Below are 22,236 nucleotides of genomic sequence, written 5' to 3'. Positions count from 1 at the left end.
CTTCCAGGATTTCTTCTGAAAGTAACTGTTTAAAAATTGTACACACAACAAACTTCAAATTATAAAACAATTTTGTCACAGGGAATGGAAATATAGCAGGGAGAATATAGCTCATAACATTGTATCTTTGTACGGTGACAGATGTAACTATACCTATCATGGTGTTCATTTGATAGTGTAGAGTACTGATGAAGTACTAAGGTGTTCATCTGAAACCAGGATACTATAAACTATAGTTCAATAAAAAAATAGTATATATATAGTCTATATACTGTCTTCCAAAAACAGAGTTATTAGAGCATGTTCACTGTTACTGCTAACCCACCCAGATGGAAAGGGTCATATGTGACAATAGTTGTTTTTGTGTTTTTTTTAAGTCTTTGCAGTCTTCATACCAAATGAGACAGTCCCAAACAGGATCTTTACATTTTTATCTAGACCAAGATGCTCTATTTGGGTAACATCAACAAAGCTACAGTCTCTGATACCATCCCATTTTCATGATACCAAAGCAGAGAAACTGTTCAGGAAAATCAGATCCTTCAAAGTTGTTGCATCCTGATTGCTGCAGGGCTGCAGGGCTACACGTTTAAAGCGGTGCTGCAGGGCTCAGACTGGCTACTGCTTGAATGGGTAAGCTGCTCTGTCCTGGGATGATCTTATGAAAACTCTTTGGAATCTGCTGTAAGTCTGTAGCCAATCAAGGATTCTTTACCATCTTCATCCACCAGTAGATCCACTAAGACATGCGGTTTATCATAACCAAAGGAGGTGGTAGTGTTTCTCAGTGTTATGGACTCTTGGCCTGCTGTCTTTATTTCAGTTTTATTACTTGAGGAAACTTCTGAATCAGATAAGAAGCTGTCCGATTCCACAAGGCCACTATCAGAACCATTTCTGGAGTGATACGCATTTACAGCAGTGCCGCAGGGCTTAGACTGGTCGCTACTGGAATGGGTACAATCCTCTCTCATTTCTGGGGGCGGAAGGCTCCCAGAGGCTGACGTGTCTGAGGTATTTTCTTCAGTGGTCACCACTTCTGTCTCACTAGAAAGTTCTTCTGTGTGTTCTCCTCCTCCTGGATTGTCCTCAGTGTGCACACCTGAAATTGTTGCGGCAGACAACTGCTCTTCCCAGATCACCTTCTCATTTTCTGGGACAATTGGTTGGTAGGTAATGGGTGATATGTATTTTGATTCAGATTTTGTCTCTGATGAGGCATTTTTTACCACAGATAGCTAAGGGAAGAGAAATCCATAATTAAAAATAATATATTAAACTTAAGTGCCTATCCTCAAAAAAAAGTCTTAAGTAAATAGACAACTAAGTATACCACTACATTGCATATTTAGGGTAACAGTATAATAGCATCTAGTGGTTACCTTTTCTTGTTAATGAAAATATACTGTACTAAGATTAAAAATAAGTTTTTAGGATTTTTTAAAAGTCAGCCTCTATCTCACCAATATATGCTTTTTGGCATGACCTTCCACATGTATGCACATTAGCTACATTTGTAATGGGAGAGCACTTATTTATATAACAGTTTCACCATTTGCCTTTTTATTTTTATTATAATTTTCATTGGCTCATATAACTTCTTTATACCAATTAAATAATTCCTTTAATAGGAGATGTTAAAGTGTTTCCAATTTTTCCCATTTACAGAACATGCTGAAGTGAGTATTCTGTCATGTCTTACTTATGAAATTATTTTCTTAGAATAAATTCTTAAGACTGGAGTTACAAAGTCAAAGGGTATGGCATGCTTATGGCATTACAACACTGTGTATCTACTGTATGCTCATCTTCCCGGCAAGGCAGCATTACTTCTATGAGTACCGACCAGTTTTATTACTGCTATGGGTACTACTGGATATTCAGGTTTAATTTTCCTTCTCTGGTGGGTGTAAATGGCATTCTGCAAGGTTGCTTTGTGCTTAATTACTGGTAAGGATAATAATGTTATTCATACATGAATGCTCTACTGATTGCTCACAGTGCTTGTCCACTTTTCTTAAAAGGAGTGTTTTCCTAACACATTTAAACATGCTCTTTGCATATCACAGTCATTATTCCTGTCATATTTGTTTCAAACAGTTACCATTCTGTTACCTTTAAATGTTCTTTCCATGATACAATGAAATGTTAGACAATTAAGATGTCAAACTTCTAGTTTAGCCTCCCCTTGGCCACCGTTCCTTCTATACTCCAACCGTAATGAAATGTTTCTGTGTGTAGAGATTTTCAGAAGCTATGCTTTCTTAACATATTATGTCCTTTAGAACTTGGATTAAATGCCTCTCTGTCCCTTAAAAGTGCTCAGGCATCACCATCTCTGGAAAAGCCACAACTAAATGCACCCCACCAAAAGCGGACCAAGTCCTTGTTGCCATGTATATAAACCCCTATCTGTGAGCCTATCACACGGTTTTCACGCACTGAATACTTGGATTTTTCTCCCTCTAGACTTTTAAGTTCCATAACAGACTTATCTAACTGTGCTTTTGCTCTGCGCATAAAAAACGTACCTGGTGTAAGGTAAAAATTTATGTGGTTTTGGATGTGTGGTGGATTGAATGATTTATGACAGGTGATGTGCTACTGAACATCATTCTACTTTAAAAAGGTGTGTAAGAAGCTACTAAAAAGGTTCAAAGGAAAATTTTAACGTATATTATTAAAGGAAAATATTTAAATGTTACCAAGGACTTGGGTAACATGATGCTTCCTCTATTAAATGGATTGATCTTCTTAATGAGACAATATACAAATGGCAGGGTAAGTACTAGAAAGAGTACCAGAGCAGCAACAACTGGAATCCAAATAGAATCTAAGAAAAGGGAAAAAATCAGAAATTAGAGTTAACATGGAACATGGACTATTTTTATATCCATCAAATAGTTATAAAGTTTTGGTATTAATCTTTAATTATAATTATTTAATTATATTATGAATTTGAGGCAATTAACATGGTCAGAGTTTTAAAGAACACTGACACAGAAGTCAGGTGAGATGAGTAAAACTTAGGCACCTATCATTATTAATATGATTCTTCCAAGCTCTATAATGCTAAGCTTTCTGTAGCTATATTGCCATGACATAAGACTAAAATTGCTTTTCCTTAACAATTTCTTTAAAGCCCCAAATATAGGGTGCTCCTATGGATAACACTTTTCTCTATTAAAAAGGCAAAAGAAAAAAATTTAAAATACATCTCTTTAGAAATAAATTCTGGCAATATCTGTAACTCTTAAAATAGTTGAGTCCCACTCCTAATTATTAGATATATTTCAAGATTGCAAATACTTAGAAAGATACACAGATGTCCAAACACATATACATACATTGCAAAAGAATGCAGTCCCCTTGAATGCAAACCAGATATAAAAGAATAATATAAAACAGGAAAGATTTGTTTCAGAGCACATGTATCTAAAATCACCATTATTTGTTTTGTTCTAATGCTGCTTTGTATTTTTACAGCCTTACTGTCAATATTTTTTTCATAGTCCTCTTTTCCAAATTAACACTATTCCACATATTGTGGTGGCATTTAGCCTCTTTCCTGGTATTTTATTACCTTTAATATCTACTCCAAAGTAAATTTTTTTGGAAAAGTAACTCTGGAAGTTACTACACCTGTTACAGGATGTGAAGAATTTAAATTATTACAACAGTAAAAAATAAAATAACTAAATAACTAATGCTAGTACTGTGTTTAGAAGCACCAGAACGACAGGCAGGGAATGTGCTTATGAGCCCCTGTGGTGCCACCATGTGGCCACAATATCAGCCCACTTTATAGATCACGCTTTTGTTTTTCAAAAAAATAAATCTGGACATTAATTTTGTGCATTAATTTGGATTTTATTTTTCAAAATAGCATAATGCAAGTTGGCATAAAATACAATGTACTATTTTAAGTCACTTATTTGAAACCCTCACATATGGCCTAAAAGATATTAGTATTAAATTTTAAGTATTTAGTCTGATTCAGCCTAGATTTCCATTCTTCCAAATGATAGCTGTATCAAAAAATATTTTTACATTTTTTAAATTAGTAAGTATATTCTAAAAACATCCTAACTATTGGAAAATATACAGATACACAGACAGTCACCAAAGCATGATTTATTGTAAAGAAAATCCATTAAATAATTTAAAAGTCTAAAACTTGGGGAACATTAATAGAATGCAATCTGTATGATAAAATAGTCTACAGATATTAAAAATTATATTAGTAAAGTATATGAAATAAAATGGAAAAAAGTTGTAATATGTGTTTAAAGCAGTATATAAAATTATAAATTATATATACTACACAATATAATTATAGCTATGTAGAAAAAGGGAGAAACAGTATAAGAAAAAAACCACCAAACTGTAACATTATTTAGAGTATTTCTTTGGTGGCTAGAATTACAGATAATTCTGTTTTTCTTCTGGCTTTTTACATTTTACAAATTATCTATAAAGAGCATTTCAATTTCATAACTGCAAGGAAAGGACCAAATTTTTGTTAAAGTACTTGCACTTGAGAACTGAAGTTCTAAAGTTCTATTATATGTCTCCCACCTCCCGAAGAAAAGTTGATTAAATAATTATTTTTAAATGGTATAAAAATGATACATAACACATGATTTAAGCCTATCTATATTTCTTTTTGGATAGTAATTTCTAGTGCTTGCCTGGTTCACAGGTTGCACGTTAATGAATATTCCTGTTATTCAGTTTTAAACTTATCATTCCCATAAAGACCATTTTAATGGACATATAACATCTTGCAATGCTGAAGTAATAAACTGACGTATTACTATGCATAATCCTGAAACAGACATTTATGCACTGAGTTTTATCTGTTTGTTACATATTTTTCCTTCCTAGGTCAAAAATCATTGCATGGCTTTCCAAATTGGTTGTTTTGTATCTTTCATGCCTGAAATCGATTTAGTTCTAATTTTGAACTTCTCTGAAGAATGGAATCACCTTTGAAATGTTTTTGCAAGAGCAGAGATTTACTGAAATTGCCTCTTTTCACATCACTTTTAGTTATCACTCCCTATATTTAGGAAAAAAATGGCAAGAACTTACCTTCTATTCTGTTTTCGTCAATGATGGTAACACAGATTTCTTTGGACTTTTCAGTTGTGACAGCCCATATATCTGAGACTCCTTCTGCTGAAATACAGTACTTAGAATTCAGTGAGGACACTGGGATACTCAAGTGGCACTGAGTCTCATTGCAATCATCTTCCTTCTGTATGTACGTTCTATCTGTGGTCTGTATAGAAAAAATACAAAGTGCATGGCTCCTTTGAATCTATGCGCATACACACACATCACCATATTTATCCTGGTCAAACAGGGAAGAAAACCTGTATGCAATGAAGTCGAACACGTCTGAAAACAGTGTTGCTATCAAATAAGTCAATTTTTTACTTCAACATAGCATGATACATCTATATCCATTAAAATGATAGATATCCATTAAAATGTTCTTTATGGGGCTTATAAATTTAAAACTCCAATAGCACGGATGTTCATTGTTAGTTGCTCCAACAAATGTTCTAGAAACTTAGCTGGTGAGAGATAAAAGCATCTCAGAGGAAGAATAGTAAAGACGTCATGCAGAGACTGTAGGCTCTTTTAGCAGTGGCCCCCAGAAGGGACTGAGACAGTCTCTGGGAGTTTACCATTCATTCAACCAAAGGGCGTGAGTCACCTGTACCAGGGCCAGAAGACACCAGGGTCAGATAGTGCTGCCTGTAGAGAGCAGAAGGGAGGTAAAGGAGGAACTGCAAGAGGATGCCTATGTGGAACTAGGACTAGCCGGACAGTAGAGGAGGATTCGTCTACTGTGTTAGGGAAGAATTCAAAGGGGAGATGACAATGCTAGTTGAACACTGAAGCATGAGTAGAAATTTACCATGGTGGATAAAGGCATTTTGTGAAAGAGCACTGTACTTGCAGGGAACTAAGAACAAGCGGTTCACCGAAGAGCCAACGAAAATGAGGTTGGAGGGAATGGGAAACAGGTAGCTGGGAGGGCCTCAAGAGGACAAGTCATGCAGGCCTCATAGGCCATGCCGTTAAAGAGAATTTAGATATTATTTTGTAGCTGATGGGACTTATTAAAGGGTTTTAGGCAGTGAAGTATGGTTGGATTTGCACTTTAGAAAGACAACTCTGTTAAGCAGCTGAAGTGGTGCTTTAGAACCTAAATCAGGTGTCACTCTTTTCCTTAAATCTTCCAGAGGTGCAACATCTCACTCATAACAGGTCAAATCACTCCAACGTCCTAAGAGATGTGGCCCAGTGACCTCTGACCTCATCTGTCACTCTGCCCAGCCTCGTGGCTCGCTTCATGTGCCCAGTGTGCTTTTGACAGGCTCTTGGCCTGAAAAACCCTCCCCATATACAACCATGGAGCTCACGTCCTAACCTCCTGCAGCCCTGGCTCCCTAACACCTCCCCTGTGAGGCCTGCTCTGACCACCCTACTGAAAATCACTACTGCCTCCAAACCCACTGCCCCTCCTTCCCTGCTTCATTTTTCTCCATAGCATTTATTGTTGAGGTTCTGTCTATATCATTCACTGGATCTCCTGGTGTCTAAAAGGCATAAGCATATACTTGATAAATCTTGTTAAATTTAAGGAATGGCAGTGCTGTGGAAAATGGATGGAACAGAGTAATTCTAATCAAAGTGTGGTCTGCACACCAGTATATCCCCATGGTAGTAGGTTAGCTTTTTCTTTCAAAAACAATGATTCCAATTATAGCTTGATTTTATTTTACGTCACTACCAATGTGGAAGAAAAGATTAAAATTATCCTCATCTTACCGGTGGAGAAATGGCAGCATACAGGTTAAAATCCTAGATTAGGAAAATGCCATTAAAGGAGGCAAAGAGAAAACTTCAGTGTATTCACCTGACCATGGTTAGTGATTAACTTCAATACCAAGTCCTTCAGCATTCAAATGTTTTTTTTTTCTAGCCAAAAACCTATGATTCATGAGTCTTGCCTTAATATGTTCATAAGCACTCTACTTTCATTACACTTCATAGATAAACTTAGGCTAGCAACAGATAAATTTCTGTTTTGAAAAAAAAAGAAATAGAAATACATACGTCACTTCCATTTATCCTCACATATACATTGTAGATGAACATGTGACAATTATTTTCTTCATCATATATGGCTTCTGGTTCTTTTCCATTTATAACAGCTAAAGGATGAAATATGTCAATAATGATCTGGTCTTGCTTCTTTCTGATACCCAGTTTCGGTGGTCCAATCCTCCCTGGGGGAGAAGAGGGACAGAAGAGAAGTGGCATGGGGTCTGGCATGGGACCAACACAGCGCATCACATAAGCTGCCCAATCAATCCACCCACCTACTCCTTCAATGCTGCGAAGCAGAACCACACTTAAACTGTTCCACAAAGATCCAGAAGACATTCTAAGTGTCCTTAGTAAAGAAATGTTTAATATCACAAGCAAGAAATACTCATATCTAATCTAGACTCCTCTTCAACAGTTTAAGTCCATCCCTAGTCCTGAAGAAAAATAGTTGGGTCATGAATCTTGGTAAAACCTATGATGTAATAGAAGCTCTATTATTTTTCCTTTATCTTTGGTTCTATAGATTTTAAAAAATTGTTTCCTAAAAAGCATTTCAGAAAAGAAATTTCAGTTATCTCTCAACCTTCACCAAAAGTCTTTGCATCTCCAACACCTATAGATGGTTGGCATGAAGGCTCTATAAGGCTGCTAAATACATCCAATTTTTATTTAAGCAACTGCTAATAAAGTAAATATATACAGAAGGTACTTGTAAGTATTTTACTGTAACATCAAAATTAGGTACTCATTCGACAAATATTTAGTATGTGTGTTTGATGTTTGGGACTTTGTTGGTAAACCAGAGATCTATTCTTCACATGTTTACGGTACACCGACTGTGTACCAGGCAGGTCTGTTTTTCTGAACCAATACAGCCTAACGGTGCAGCACACTTTCTGGCACACAGTATGCCCTTGGTAAATGCGTGTGGGAAAAATTCGACATGTAAATGGTACAGTTATCAGATCAAAGGCATGGACTCTGGGGAATACAACTAATTCAAGGGCAAGTAGAGGGAAGGCCTGTGGAAGACACCAAGGAGCCACAATCTGAAAAGCAGGAACAGAACTGCTGCAGTCGTTGAAGTAATGAAGCACGGAAGCCGAAGGGAGTGGAGCTAGCAGGTGAGAAGGGCTAGACGACTAGAGAGGGGTCAAGTGACTAATGGCTTCTTCTACCGAGGAGTGAGGGTGCGAGAGCTACGAGGTAGGATGACAGTCAGGAGAGGGATTGGCACTGAAGATCCTGGTGCCTGCCGTGAAAACAAAGATCAGCTACACTATGGGAAATGGGAGGCTGAAGCACAGAGAGCTGAAAATCACGAGGGTGGTTTTTATTTTCAAATGTAGTTTAATAATTTTTTTAAGGGTATTTAGTTGGAAATAAAATTTCCAGAGGCCTTGGGGACTTAAGGTGGAGAGGAGGAATGAAAGCAGCTTCCAAGTCCTCAGTGAATGTACTTAGAGAGGAATGACAGAGAAGACCAGGAGGGGAAGGCTGTCCGGAGTCCAGCTGGACACCAAGGACCCGTATTTGTATGCAGTGGATACGCAATGATTTAGAAGGGGCAAAGCAGCGGCGCCTCTCAGCCCGACTTTGTGGGGCTTGGGAGAAGGGCAGGATACGGACTCCCTAAGTTCCCCCAAATGTTTCTTGGACATTGTGATAATTTTTAGCAACTGCTAACCAAGTAAATATATAGAGAAGGTACTTGTAAGTATTTTCAAATTTAAAATTTAAATGTGTATACATTCTATTCACCTTGTTGGCACAAAATAAATTCTTTGGACATGGCATAGGCTGATTCTTTTTGTCCAAGCCTAGCTTTAACTCTGGCCCAGAGAGGACTTGATGGATCATTAATTATGTAAGAGATATTACAATAATGATGAGTTGTTTGATTGCAGGCATCAATCCATACTGCATCTCTAAAATGAAGAGGAAAAAAGAAAAACAGGTAACTTATTGTTAATATATAAACTTGAGACATCTCTGTCTGTGCTTTGCTTTTCATTCATAGTTTTTCATTTATTACCTATTCTGATGTACAGTAGAACATGAAGGTACAGAGTTGAGGTGGTAGAGCTGAGTAAGAATAGGATGGAGATGCTAGAAAATAGGATGCCCTTACTCTTTGATTAGAAGTACTACAGTTAAAAGAACATATGGGATATGAACAGTCCCCAGGAATGGGTTGTTCTAATTTATCTGAATTCTCTCAGACTGTTCAAGTTCAGTTGGACAATATCCACCATATCATAAATAAGTTTTCACAAATGCCTAAGGTGCCTAACTGGTTTTCTTGGTTTCACTGGAGATGGCTGGTAATTACAGGTATGCTTTGGTTAGGTAACTATATTCCTATTATGTTAATGTGTGTGCACAATTTAATTAGTAGTTTAAAACCTATCCATGCTGAAGTTACTCTACAAGAAGATATGTCAAAGAAATAATCAATCTTCCCAGGTTTTCTTCTGCCTGCTACTTCTATAGCTTTTCTTCTTCCTACCTAATCACAACCTTTAAATAGAACTCGTGCCACATGTCGAATTTACCGAGTATCATAATTCTTCCAAGTGGTAAAGACACCTCAAGACAAATGCTGGGCATAGAAGCCACAGGGCATAAATATGCAAAGAAGTAAAAAGCTAACCTTTTCAAACAATAAGGCTTCTCTCTCACTTACCAACTTAACATTTCCCTGTATGGCCCCGGAAGATGACTGGTTAGCCAGAGACGGGTAAGATTCCTCAAGGGAGGAACAACCTAAGACAGGCACAGTCGCAGGGGGCCATCTGGTGAGAAAATGGGGAGCAGCAGAGGTGAGGCTTAGAACCTCCCCCCTCATATTCTGAGAGAAATCTTCTGCATACATGGATGTTTATTGCCCTGGTCTAGCTCGGATTAACACATAGTCTACAGGCACACACCTGATCATCTACATTTGCTCTCTTACAACACTAAACTCTGTTTTCTACCTTTATCTCATGTCTACATACCACTTCAGCATTTTATTAAAAATAATAATAATAGAGAAATGTGGTATCCACATATAAATCAAGTTTAAAAATCAAATGAATATTCATATTTGAACTGTTTATAGTTCATAATGCATGAACAAAACCGAAAGCTTCTGTGATGACTGCCCTTGCATGGTTCACCATGTAACTTATTCACTATGTAAGAATTTGTACTCCATGTAAGAATTTGTTCGTTATGCATCAGAAGATTGGAGACTGACGAAAATTAGGCTTGGGGTGGATTAATGATTGTGCATTGAGTATTGACCCCCCCTATACAGAAATTTATTGTTGTTAACAACTATTTGATCAATAAATATGAGAGATGCCCTCACAAAAAATAAATATATATATATATATATATATATATATATATATAAACACACTTCCAATTGTAAAATAAATAAGTAACCGGGATGTAATGTATAGCATAAGGAATATAGTCAAAATATTGTAACAACTTGGTATGGTGATAGCTGGTACCTAGAATTATCATGTATATAAATGTTGAATCACTGTGTTGTACACCTGAAACTAATGTAATGTAATACTGTTGTCAACTACCCTTCAATAAAAAAAAAAAAAAAAAAAAAAAGTACTACAAATTCCTTTACAATAAAGAGGCTCAATTCAAAATATAAGACCTCTACAAACCACATTCCACATGAAAATTTTAAAACTATTCTTTCAACAGCTCTGGATTCCATTAGCATAGATAATCATTACTTGATAACAGAATCCAACACATTTATACAGACTCCTGGTATCTGCAGTAATTTATTTTTGAAGTTTTTATCTTTCTATTTAATGATGCATACACTATAGAGGGAGTAAGATGACATCATTATTTTTAATATGGAACTGTAAGCTTTATTTGCCATGCCTTAAGATCCTGGAAGTTAGTGATACTCCTTTACTTTAATTTTGACAGGAAGAAGAACAAAGAGGCAGGAAGTATTGTGAAAAGAACTAATTCACACCCTTAGCACTTCTGGAAGTCTACAGGTAGTTAAGGACGTGTGGCCACATGGGAAGGATAGATGACGGAAGGAAACACAGAGTTACAGAAAAGATAAAAGAGTAACACTTACCTGTAGGTCTTAACCTGTACAGTAAACACAGGCATAAGTGGCATGAGTGGGTATTCCCATAACAGAACAGCATTCAAGTTGTAGGCCTCAATTGTAACACTGGTTGGTTTCGGCACTGTAAGATTCCAAAAATAAAATGGACAATAGTAAGAAATTAGCATTAACATTAGAAAACCTTATAAGAAGCCATGTTAAGCAAATACGTATTCTGAAGAAAAGTAGAATTCATCAGAATAGGTAATAAAATTATTTAAAGATTTCTAAAAATTGTATTGAAAAATGTACAGCAGAGCTTGGATTCATTTTAAATTACTGAAACAACACTGTGATGTAGGGGAAACACAAAGTATGAGGCAATAAATTCCTATCATGTGTTAGGAGTTTTTATAAATAAATGCACCACCTGTTGTGACAATAATCCACAATTTGTTTAATCACTAGAATGTTCTATATTTGACAACCACAGATTGTATTCAATATCTAGAGAAGTGCTGTCTACACCAAGGAGGGCCAGTTTCACTCTAAAATACCACCCAGGCTCAGCCCTACAGCCAGCACCACCACACACCTTTAATACCTTTTCTCTAGCACAGGGATAGATGCCTCATGACTGACTGAGGAGTCAGCAACCACTCCAGTCTCATCAACATTTTGCTTTCTGGGGTGTGCAGGGCTTTTTATAAACACATCCAGTATTTCTTCTTGCCTCTGCTCTTTTAAACCATTTCAGAAAATGTTTGGTAATAAATAAGACATGAGTCATAAAGGGAACAGGCAGGAGTCACTTTACCATCTTTTATTTAGACATTACCAAAAGTATAATCTAGTTATTAAAAGTAGCCATTTTACCCTGTTGAGTATACAGAGTTGTTGCACACGGCCCCTTGGAAGACTGGACACACGCACACACAGTCTCTTTCCTCCTTTCTCCTGCCCTCTCTTTCCCTCCTGCCCTCTTTCCTCTCTCCTTCCCCTCCTTCTCTTGCTTGAACATGAAGGTACAGAGTTAGCAATAGGATCCAAAACTTAAGATTATTCAATCCTACTTATCTAAAGTTTTCCACCAAACATGATGTACTTACACAATTAAAATGAATGAATGAATGGCAATGTGGTCATGTGGCTTCCAAACCTAACTTATCCTCCTCCTCAAACATTCTGAGAGAGCCAAAGTTCTATGTATTTTTACAGGATCCCAGGTGATAATGGTGATTACTTAGATTTACATCAAGTAAACTGCTCTAATAAGACAAATATTCCCTGGGTTGGACATTAAGAAATCTGGGTTCTTCCCTGGCTATACACTAGTTATTTCAGATGTCCACATCTGTCAAATGTGGCGTTAATGTCACATGCATAAGATACTTATTGTTGAAGGAACACCTATTATACTTTTTCTCAAAACAAAAATTTCATCATTTAAACCCAAACTGGTACCCTGCTTTAATTTTTTAAATTATTTAAACCCTGTATTATCTTTTCAAAGCAGAACATGGGTCACAAGTTATTTAGGTCAAAAAATATGGACTTACGGACAACTAAATTTTTACTGCCATTGTTTTCCCTTTCTCTGATCATTTTTTTCTTTATATCAGTGGTTCTCAACGGGAGGTGATTTTGTCCCCCAGGGGACGTCTGGCACTGTCTGGAGACATTCTGGATTATCACAACTGGGAGGTAGTGGTGGGGCGCTACTGGCATCTAGAGGCCAGAGACGCTAAATATTCTATATTGCACAGGACAGCTCTGCATGTTTTGGCAGTGCAAATGTAAATAGTGCCAAGGCTGAAAACTCTGCTTTATGGGTTCATAATTTGAGGCATTTTAAAAATTAGTATTTAGGAGGATAAACTAAAACAAGAATGGTTTTTGATAAACCAATATATTTATCATGGCACCCCCTCAATGAACAGCCTTGGTTACTGCCAAAATGTCTAACTTCCATGTTACATACAAAAGCAGTTGAACAGTTTGTGCCAAAAGGTTAAGACATGAAGCTGGGAGGATGTCTCAGATTCAAATACCTTGTATTTAGAATATGTCCTTCCTGCAGCCAGTGGTCAGACACCTACAATTTTCCTACTTACTCTTCTTGAAATACTGCTGATGCCTGTTGGTGCCTATCATCTTTGGTTTCCTGAGTAATTTCCTTACAGGTGAGCCAGAAAGCCCTGGCCTTGCTAGAATTGGGTCTGGTTCTTCTCTTTTGGTTTTGGTAGAGCTCCCATGGCCATACATAGCAGGGTATACTGAGGTTCCTTAAAGGGTTCCTTTTCTATGGCATGTCTGCACTTCAACTTCTAGAAACAACTTAAGTCTCAACAGCTTGCAATCTGTGGTTGAAGAGGAAATAAAAGGCACTGACCCCTACCCCCTGGTTCAAATCAACCTTAATATCAAATAATAATCATACCTGCAAACACAATTTTGCAACCAGGTAAGAGAGGTACCTAATGCAAAGAAAACTCAAAATGAACTTCCCCCAGAAGTCAATTCTTAATTTTAGTATTTTTTGCCTTTTCAGAAGCTGAGAATTTTCAAATCTTAGGTCCTGGTTTCTTTTTGTTTAAAGGCCTGCCATTGATTACTCTCTCTAGTCCTGCATTTTACTATAAGAAGCAAGAAGAAACCACGTGGAACCTTCAACACTGCTTGGAAACCTCCTTAGCTTAAGTCAAACAGTTCACCAGATAACATTTCCTACTTTCTGTGTGACTAAAGGCCATGACACTGCTGAGCTTTCTGCTGCTGTATAACAAGGACTTTCCTTCCTCCAGTTTCCAATGACAAATTCTTTACTTCCTTTTAAGACCACTTTAAAAAATTATTCCCCCTAGGAATGACTGTTCAACGGAATATACTCAATCTGAAATTTCTGTATTTGAAGAAAAGGCATACAAAAGTCAATCTATATACTACAGCATTAAATAAAGTGCATTTCTATTTAAGAAGAGGTTACTGAATCATGTTGTAAAACCACAAACAACATTAGATTTGTGCAGCATTAGATTAGTTGTTAATATGAATCAAACGATGTTTCCCATAATGTAAGTAAATGCTTGGCATGGTTAACATAGGACAAAAACATAAATCATAGTTTTCAAAGGAATCAAGACAGGTGGTAGAAGGAGTTTTTAATGGATTATACGACGTGGAAACCAACACTGGACTAAAAGAGAAACTTTATATATTTACACCAAAAGATGTAACCTGTGGTTTTAATACCAGAAGAGAAGCCATGTGTTATTCAACATCTGCCTCTGTCACCTTTGCCAAAATCACGTGATAAACAGACATAAGTTTTTTTCATTAAGTTTCGGAATTTTGTAACTTAACTGTTAAACTGCTGTGTTCAGATTAAAATGATTAAGGCTTACAGTAAACTTCTATCATAATACAATTACCTTGTATCAATAAACATATGTAGAATTAGCAAAAGAGTTACTATCTATGATTTTATAGTGCTGTTAAAAGTGACTTTTCTTAATGCTTTCTAACTTTTCTTCTTAGCAAGCAGCAGCAGCCTCTAGATTTAAGATGAATAAAAATATTTAGAGAACTCTTGTACATATTTCAAGTGCTCACTAAAGTGTTTTAATTAAAACATTTCAATATACTGGGGCTTTGAAAGGAATCATATCCATCACTTTATGACACGAATGAAAAATGGTCCATTTTATACTTCCTTCTATTATTTTCTTGTACCTCCAGGAAGAGTTTCAGAACTAAGTAAGGGTCTGAGTGAGAATATCAGGTACCCTTCACCTTCTATGCTATAGCTTCTTGACTGGGTCAAGGCCCCCAGAATCCCCTCAGTCTTCTCTTCTTCCTGTGTGTCTTCAGGGCCTATTCTGGTTTTCTCACTCATTTTCTTAAATTTTAGAGCCCAGAAATAATCCAATAGCTGTGAATGAAATACTTCTCTTCCTCCCTTTTATAAAGAGATGGGCATATCAAATAGTGGCTAATAGTGAACTTGTAATTAACTATCCCCCTAGATTTTTCACTCAAACCACCACCAAGTTTGGGCTTACCCAATAAACATACTCAGCCACTTTTATAACCTGAAATGCAGGATTTTATTCTTTCTCTTGTGTATTCAACTTCATCTAGTTGGGTTTGCTTGACATGCCAATGAACTTTAATTGGACCAGACCCACCTTGTCCCTGAGAGCAGTCATTTCTCAAACTAATTCCCTTTTGGACTAATTCATTCTAAGTTGAGAAAGAGTTTAAGAACTGAAAAAAATAAGAATCCTTCCCGTCTATGAAAAATGGGAAAAAGAGTGAAGAATGAGTTAGCTGCTGTGCTGATTTTAAATTTGTCATACTGATCTGTTTGAGTTTATTTATCTAAAATCCATAACAATCTCATATACAAAAAAAACCGATTTAATATTTAAAAATGTATGTCAAAATAATGATGCACATTACTGAATGATAATCACTACCATATACTAAACATTTGTTTAATTAAACATTTAGGACAAGCAGTGGGCCCAACTTTATAATTCATTATCTCAATTAAGCACCACAACAATCCCAAGGGACGTAATATTATAAATATTTTTGCCATAAGAACACAAGGCTTAGAGAAGCTATTTAGAGATCCAACAACCTGCAAAGTTTTGTTGGTTATAATTAAGAAAAGCTGCCTAAGTGTGTCATTTTTGTGACAGTTTAACAAAATAAGGGAAAAACCTCCATATATAAATAGGAACTGAAGACAATTGTTTCTGGTGACTTCAGAGTTTCTGCATCAAATAATTTTGCCTGACTTATTATATACTATCACAATTATATGATGGCCACTGCAAAATCTGAACAATGTATTAAATGTATAAATCATTTCTTTGGAAAGAACATGACTGAAATGTATACCTAACATTTGATTACTATCTATCTAAATGTACTATGTACACTTACACACTACTATGTACACAAAATAATCTAAAATACATACCCCTAATAAGAAAATTACAAGTAAACTGATTCCTTCCTGTCAAGAATTCTTTTAATTCTGATTCAATTCTCATTCTGATTCTTTGTCCAATTCAAATGGAACCATTAATTATTCATCTAATTCATAAAATAAGTACACCATTGCTATGTGCTGCCAAATCTTATAGCTCTTTAAAAAGATTATTATTCTCTTCAATTGTTTAGGTTTTCTTTTATATAGAACCAAATGTAGACCTTTCAAAGTCTATATGAATCACGAGTCAGAATAAAATGAGGAAGAAAATTACTATTAATACCTTGTTCAAGAAATGTAACATGTAGACAAATAAAACAACATCTCAACAACCCAAACCCTATGGGATGCAGAAAAGGCAGGTCTGAGAGGAAAGCATACAGCAAATACAGGCTTACCTCAAGAATCAAGAAGAATCCTACATAAACAGCCTAAACTCACAATTAATTAAACTATGAAAAGAACAAATGAGGCCCAAAGTCGGGAGAAGGAGGGACATAATAAAGATCAGAGCAGAAATAAATAAAATTGAGAAGAATAAGAAATAGAATCAATGAAATCAGGGGCTGGTTACTTGAGAAAATAAACAAAATAAACCCCTAGCCAGACTTATCAAGAAAAAAGAGAGAGTAAACAGACATATAAACAGACTCAGAAATGAAAAAGGAAAAATCACTATGGACATCACAGAAATACAAAGAATTAGTAGAGAATACTATGAAAAATTACATGCTAACAAATTGAATAACCTAGAAGAAATGGACAACTTTCTAGAAAAATACAACTTTCCAAGCCTGACCCAGGAAGAAACAGAAAATCTGAACAGACTAATTAAACTGGTAACCAAAAAACTACCTAAGAACAAATCCCTGTACCAAATGGCTTCACAGCTGAATTTTATCAACCATTTAAAGAAGAGCTAATACCCATCCTCCTTAAAGTTTTCCAAAAACTAGAAGTGGAGGGAGTACTGCCAAACTCATTCTATGAAGCCAGCATCAGTCTAATAACAAAACCAGGCAAAGACACTGAAAAAAAAAAGAAAATGAAAGACCAATATCCCTGATGAACATAGATGCAGACAACCTCAACAAAATATTAGCAAACCAAATTCAAAAATACATCAGAAAGATCACCCATCATGATAAAGTGGATTTATTCCAGGGATGCAAGGATGGGTGCAATACTCAAAAATCAATCAACATCATACACCACATCAACAAAAAAAGGACACAAATCACATGATCATCTCAATAGATGCTGAAAAAGCATCTGACAAAATACAACATCCATTCATGCTAAAAACTCTCAACAAAATGGGTATAAAAGGTAAGTACCTCAACATATAAAGGCCATATTCAACAAACCTACAGCCAAGATCATACTTAACAGTGAAAAGCTGAAAGATTTTCCTCTAAGATCGGGAACAAGACAAGAATGCCCACTCTCCCCACTTTTATTCAACATAGTGCTGGAGGTTCTAGCCACAGCAATCAGACAACACAAGAAATAAAAGGCATTCAGATTGGTAAGGAAAAAGGTAAACTGTCACTGTTTGCAAATGACATGATACTGTACATAGAAAACCCTAAAGAATCCACCTAAAATCTACTAGAACTAATATCTGAATTCAGCAAAGTTGCAGCATACGAAATTAATACACACAAATCTGTTGCATTACTATATACTAACAATGAACTGGCAGAAAGAGAAATCAGGAAAACAACTCCATTTACAATTGCATCAAAAAGAATAAAATACCTAGTAATAAACCTAACCAAGGAGGTGAAAGACCTATACTCTGAAAACTACAAGACACTCACGAGAGAAATCAAAGAAGACACCAATACATGAAAAATATCCTGTGCTCACGGATAAGAAGAATCAATATTATCAAAGTGGCCATCCTCCCTAAAGCAATCTATAGATTCAATGCAATCCCTATCAAAATACCAACAGCATTCTTTAATGAACTAGAATAGTTCCAAAACTCTTATGAAACCACAAAAAACCCCAAATAGCCAAAGCAATCCTGAGAAGGAAGAACAAAGCTGGGAGATTATGCTCCCTAACTTCAAGGTCTACTAGAAAGCCATAGTAATCAAAACAATTTGTTACTGGCACAGGAACAGGTCCATAGATCAACAGATTAGAGAGCCCAGATATAAACCCACACATATATGGCCAATTAATATATGATAAAGGAGCCATGGACATACAATGGGGAAATAACAGCCTCTTCAACAGCTGGTGTTGGGAAAACTGGACAGCTACATGCAAGAGAGAATGAAACTGGATTATTGTCTAACCCCATACACAAAAGTAAACTCAAAATGGATCAAAGACCTGAATGTAAGTCATAAAACCATAAAACTCATAGAAAAAAACATAGGTAAAACTCTCTTGAATGTAATAAACATGAGCAAGTTTACCCTGAATATATCTCCTTGGGCAAGGGAACAAAGGCAAAAATGAACACATGGGACTATATCAAACTAAAAAAGCTTTTTGTAGAGCAAAGGCCATCAGCAGCAGAACAAAAAGGCATCCTAGAGTATGGGAGAATATATTCATAAACGACTTACCTGATAAGGGGTTAACATCGAAAATACATAAAGAACTCACATGTATCAACACTCAAAAACCAAACAACCTGATTAAAAAATGGGCAAAGGATCTGAACAGATACTTCTCCAAAGAAGAAATTCATGGCCAACAGGCTCATGAAAAGATGCTCCACATTGTTAATCATCAGGGAAATGCAAACTAAAACCACAATGAGATATCACCTCACACTGGTTAGGATGGCCAACATCCAACAGACAAAAAAACAACAAATGCTGGCGAGGATGCAGAGAAAGGGGAACCCTCCTAAACTGTTGGTGGAAGTGTAAATTAGTTCAACCGTTGTGAAAAGCAATATGGAGGTTCCTCAAAAAACTAACAATTTAAATACCATTTGACCCAGTAATTTCACTCCCAGTAATTTACCCAAAGAAAACAACATCCCTGATTCAAAGAGACATACGCACCCCAATGTTTATCGCAGCACTATTTACAGTAGCCACGATATGGAAGAAACATAAGTGTCCATCAGTAGGTGAATGGATAAAGAAGATGTGGTACATATACACAATGGAATATTCAGCCATAAGAAAAGAAATCCTACCATTTGCAACAACACAGATGGATCTAGAGGGTATTATGCTCAGTGAAATAAGCCAGGCAGAGAAAGACAAGTACCAAATGATTTCCCTCATTTGTGGGGTATAACAACAAAGCAAAACTGAAGGAACAAAACAGCAGTAGACTCACAGACTCTAAGAAGGGACTAGTGGTTTCCAAAGGGAAGGGGCTGGGGAAGGTGGGTGGGGAGGGAGGGAGAAGGGGATTAAGGGGCACTATAATTAGCAATCACAATATAGATAGGTCTCGGGGAAGGCAGTACAGCAGGGAGAAGTAGTGACTCTAGCCTATCTTACAAGCTGATAGTGACTGCAATGGGGGGGGGGTGGTTGAGGACTTGATAATATGGTGAATGTTGAAACCATAAAGTTGTTCATGTGAAACCTTTGTAGGATTGTGTATTAATGATGCTTTAATTAAAAAAAAAATCCAATGGCTGCCCACTGACTTGAGCAAGGTGTAGTGAGCCTATTATTTTGTTGGCTCAGCACTGTACTTCCTTCAGGAACATTATTTCTCTTCTGGGAACTCCCCTACCACCTGCAACAGTTCACTTCCCTTGAGAACAGGTGCCTGACCCAAGCTGGGCAAATCAGAACCCACCCAGGGGATTTTGTTATTATGGAGAAAGCTGCAAGATTTTTCAAAACTCAAAAGCTGTCAACATCCATGATTCCGGTCAAGTAAGGAAAACTCAAAAACCAGTAATAAGGAATAGTCTTGGCATTTTGAGTTCCTAGCTTAGCTTCCTGAGGCCCAGCCAGCATTGTCATCTTTGTAACTCTTGTTTGGATTCTCTGAGCCAATTCCTCTTTTTGCCTAAGTTAGCCAAAGTTGTGTTCCCATTCTTTGCTGTTACACCTGACAAGGCATTTCATTAATTGGTTCCCACCTCTCCACCTATCCTATCTCCCCTTGTATCATCACACTCATATTCTACAATGAAACACTTAATATTCTACTAACTCAATATGCTGTTTCACACCTTCTCCTCTACACAAATTTCTCTGCACCTCCCATCCTAACTCGGAGGTCAACTTCTCTCTGAAATTTTCATGACTTCCCTCATCAGAGCCAGGCACCCCTACCTCATATTCTCGTTGGCTGTGCGTTATGTCCAAGCTCTTATCACAATGTAATGCAACTGCCCTTGTGGATGACGAATGTGCCCTAGGTAATGGCAGTTGGCAGGGTGGTTAAGAACTTGGACTCTGGAGCCCAACTGCCAAGCTTCCCACTCAGCAGCAGAAATTGGGAAGATCTTTCTCATTTATAAAAGGAGATACCAATAGCACCTACTTTATTTGGTTTTTATGAAAATGAGATGTTACGAGAATTTACAATAGTATCTAGCACTTAATAACTAAGTTATATACATCATGATCTTTGAAATCAGAATATCAGTAATTCTCATTTTTGTATTTCTAACACTTGGCACAATGTCCGTCCCAAGTAATGACTAAGAATTTGTTTGCTTGATTGACTTTAAAAGAACATGCCAAAAGAGAGCTGGATGTGAATGGAGCACACCTAAGAAGAGGTCAAAGAGGAAGTCCTAATACAGAGGGTTCATTCGGTGTTCACCAAGGGTGGAGGAGGGTGGCCTCCCGGACTCCTTCCAGGCAGCTGCCCACTGAGGACAGTGGGGAGACAAGACTGGCGGGGTTTCTGATAATTTAGATTCATTTTTCTTGCTGATTTACTGATTTCACTGGAGGTCCTTATCACCACTGCACCGAGCTTTAGAAAAGAGTATTCTCAGCATTTGTTTCCCAGGGGATCTCAATAAGCAAGCGTAAATAAAATGCTCAGAGGAACTGAGCTACATGAAGAGACCTACTGCCTGACAAATCTCCATGCACCACTACCAGACTTGGAGCTAAGATGGCCAATGAATGCCACTTCATAATTCTTAGCTGGCGAAAGAACTAAGGATTTGGTGTCTACCCTAAGAATAAAGTATGTAAGTCATAAGCCACAGTGCACAACGCTGACCAGGTAGCTCACTTATTTAAAAAAGAGTTAAAAGAACTGGAGAATTGAGAGGCATGTTTTGTTTTTCTGACAAACACGGAAGAGGCCAGAAAACGAGAACTTAAGTGTGCCAACGGCGGAGACCCGGCGTCGCCTTTCCCGGGGGCCGCCCGCGCTGAGCCCGACTCCCCGGGGCGTCGGGGACCAGGCGCGCGGCGTCCGCGGCGGTCGCGCCAGGGAACGGCTTTCTCCCTCCCTTTGTCCCCTCCCGCCCCACCCGGCCGCGGCTCTGAGGCGACTGTACCCGAGGACAGCTCCGGGTCCGCGGTGCTCATCTCAGCCTTGCTCCCGGCCTGCAAGATGAAGACGAGGAAGAGGAAGGGCGCCATGGTGCTCCGAACTGATAAGGGTGCGGCCGCGAGCGACTGCGAGGGTCCCCCGACTAGGCCCTCTGGCCTGGCCTGGCGTCACTTCCGCCACTGCGGACCAGCGCTCCGGGGGGCGTGGACAGTGAGGTGGGGAGCGGACTGTGTGCCCCGGAGACCAGGGAGGAGGGCGGGGCCGGAGCTGGGAGGCGGGGCCAGGTGGAAGGCGGGGCTACGGCAGAGAGGCGGGACTGGGGCCGGGATGCCGGGCGTGGTCGGTGGACAGGGATGTAGTGGGGGGGCGGATAGGGCATGGGAAGCTGGGGGCCGGCTGGGAGGCTGGACTAGGGCTAGAAGGGCGGGGAGGCTGGCTAGTAAAGCTCGGAGTTAACGGGCGCGACAGACTGGTCGTGACCTGGGCTCCCAGGTTTGTGAGAAACTTGTTTCCAAAGATTACGTTCTTGGCATCACCTTTCGCGATTCTTCGTTCTATTTTT

General features: G+C 37.9%; 1 protein-coding gene and 1 long non-coding RNA gene across 3 annotated transcripts in view; one reads left to right on the top strand and one right to left on the bottom strand.

Moving 5' to 3' along the window:
• Positions 1 to 288: 288 nt before the first annotated feature.
• Positions 289 to 21,910, bottom strand: IFNGR1 (interferon gamma receptor 1). 2 transcript variants are annotated; one of them, XM_036903692.2, is made up of 7 exons: positions 21,679 to 21,910; positions 11,240 to 11,354; positions 8,890 to 9,056; positions 7,135 to 7,307; positions 5,095 to 5,284; positions 2,802 to 2,833; positions 289 to 1,238 (listed from the first exon to the last, which is right to left on the bottom strand). In XM_036903692.2, the coding sequence occupies exons 1-7, from the start codon at positions 21,761 to 21,763 to the stop codon at positions 660 to 662; spliced, it is 1,341 nt and encodes a 446-aa protein (XP_036759587.2). In that variant the 5' UTR covers positions 21,764 to 21,910; the 3' UTR covers positions 289 to 659. The 2 variants fall into 2 exon arrangements, with proteins under 2 accessions (XP_036759587.2, XP_036759586.2); XM_036903691.2 differs by having other exon boundaries at positions 2,706 to 2,833; positions 21,679 to 21,907.
• Positions 9,038 to 22,236, top strand: part of LOC118921731 (uncharacterized) — a 28,597-nt gene continuing 15,398 nt past the window's right edge. The window contains exon 1 of the long non-coding RNA XR_005028474.2: positions 9,038 to 9,085. This is a non-coding gene — a long non-coding RNA (uncharacterized LOC118921731). The remainder of the gene's footprint in view (positions 9,086 to 22,236) is intronic.

This window comes from Manis pentadactyla, chromosome 12, assembly GCF_030020395.1.
Source record: "Manis pentadactyla isolate mManPen7 chromosome 12, mManPen7.hap1, whole genome shotgun sequence".
In the NCBI taxonomy this organism is placed as follows: Eukaryota; Metazoa; Chordata; class Mammalia; order Pholidota; family Manidae; genus Manis; species Manis pentadactyla.
Note: the sequence above shows the minus strand (reverse complement) of the source record. Positions and strands in the feature narration are given on the sequence as shown.

Excerpts from the sequence above, each read along its gene's own strand:
- IFNGR1 (XM_036903691.2), bottom strand. The coding sequence starts at position 21,763 with ATGGCGCCCTTCCTCTTCCTCGTCTTCATCTTGCAGGCCGGGAGCAAG. Across the intron at positions 7,308-8,889 it reads ATTTATTTTGTGCCAACAAG|GGAGGATTGGACCACCGAAA; the intron begins GTGAATAGAATG and ends CTTCTCCCCCAG. Across the intron at positions 1,239-2,705 it reads TCATGTTACCCAAGTCCTTG|CTATCTGTGGTAAAAAATGC; the intron begins GTAACATTTAAA and ends CTCTTCCCTTAG.